Source organism: Poecilia reticulata, linkage group LG9 (assembly GCF_000633615.1).
Source record: "Poecilia reticulata strain Guanapo linkage group LG9, Guppy_female_1.0+MT, whole genome shotgun sequence".
In the NCBI taxonomy this organism is placed as follows: Eukaryota; Metazoa; Chordata; class Actinopteri; order Cyprinodontiformes; family Poeciliidae; genus Poecilia; species Poecilia reticulata.
This window is the reverse complement of record NC_024339.1, coordinates 10,484,076-10,485,733: the sequence shown is the minus strand read 5'-3', so window position 1 is coordinate 10,485,733 and position 1,658 is coordinate 10,484,076. Positions and strand designations below refer to the sequence as shown.

Below are 1,658 nucleotides of genomic sequence, written 5' to 3'. Positions count from 1 at the left end.
GTCTCTCTGTGGACAACACCTGCTCCTTGGAGTGTTGAATCACATCATCGTATGTTTTCTCCACTTGCAGATCATCAGCTGCTTTTCTCCTTTTTCTCTATCAGATGATCCAGATTTATGTCTTCCAGTAAAAGAATCAGCCAGTTCCTTCAGAGTAAAGTTTACTATTGGAAATTCCTTTGAAGATCTTCTTTTACAGATGGGACAGTTCTTGTTTCCAGTTTGTTCCCAGAATTCCTCCAGGCATCTTGAACAGAAGCTGTGGTTGCAGCTCAGAGACACAGGATCTCTGAAAGTCTCTGAACAAACATGGCATTTTCTCATTTCATCATTTTGGCTCATATTAAACTGTATTTATGACTCGGTAACTATTAAAAACTGTTTAAAAACATATGAATGATAATATTTTCATGGATAAAAATTCTTCAGAGATCAATAGTTTATGTTTTTTATTTCTTTTAGTTATTTTTTTAGTCGGTCACATCAGTGATTTAAACTACTGGAGATTTTTTTTTTTTATTGATCTGTAATAAAATCGTTGTTTATCATATCATCTCTTTACCTCTGACTCATTTTTAATATTCCTTCACCGTTCTCTTTCTATTTAACACAATCAGCCTTTGACTAACAGAAAACAAACAGTTCTGGTAAAAAAAAAAAAATGAAAATCACTATTCTGGGCTTTTAATTGTTTAGTTGAATTGGTCTTTGGAAAACATATTTTATTACTAACATCATGAATGATCTTTGAAAAGAAAACTTAGGTGCTCAAGTCTTAAATTATTACAGATTTTTCCTCATCCACAAAGAGCTTTAATTATACATACAAGTTTGATATTGTCCTAACAATTTCCTATATTTTGTATTTCCATGGGAAAACTCCACTAAAGTGGAAATATTCATAATAGAATCCTTTTTCTGCTGTTTTATTTTAAAGTAACAGACTTTTTAAAATTGACCCACAATGTAGGAAATGATCAATTTCTATAATTAATTTAAAAAAAAAACAAACATTAAAATTATTAAGTTTGTTTATCAAGGATTTAAAATAGAAAGTTGGTCTGACTACAAATAAAAAACATTGAACTGAAAATGCAAAGTACTTCAGAAAACTGAAAAGTGCAAGTTTAGACTTCAACCAAAATTTTAATCTGACAAATTTTGAGGTTACACATTTTGGTATCAGCAGTTTTTCCAACATTAAAATAAGGGAAGAGTTTCTCGGTGAACATGTGTCTTTTAGTGCAGATGAGAGTCATGTCTTCAGAGTCGTAGAAGGACACATCCCCCATGTCATAGTCCAGCTGGACTCTGATCCTCTGCAGATTCTTCTTCACTCTGAGAATCTTACCACCGTTACTGTATTTTCCTTCAAAATAAGATAAACACCAGATTCCATATGAAACTGCATCCTTGAACTCTCCCTTCCTGTCAACAGACTCTTTAACCAAACCCACAGTCCAGTGAGGATAATCTCCCACCTCAACCTCCCAGATGTGTTTCCCTGACTTGAAGCCCTGAGAACCAAAAACGTTGCAGTGCCTGGTGTTTCTCTCTGGATTATCAGGAAGCTGCTGCTCTGTGTCGCCACGTCTCACACTGGTCAGATCATCAGACAGATGGATCCATCCATTAGCAGTGTTTGGGTCCAGAATGAC

The 1,658-nt window shown here is 34.5% G+C and overlaps 1 protein-coding gene across 3 annotated transcripts in view; it reads right to left on the bottom strand.

Annotated features, from left to right (window-relative positions):
* LOC103469844 (zinc-binding protein A33-like) overlaps window positions 1-1,658 on the bottom strand; it is a 29,527-nt gene that overhangs the window by 6,673 nt on the left and 21,196 nt on the right. The window contains exon 4 of one of the 3 annotated variants that reach the window (XM_008417806.2): window positions 1-63. The exons of the other annotated variants lie outside the window; for them this stretch is intronic. Coding sequence (XP_008416028.2) covers window positions 1-63 — 63 coding nt within the window. The remainder of the gene's footprint in view (window positions 64-1,658) is intronic. 3 annotated transcript variants of the gene reach the window in all.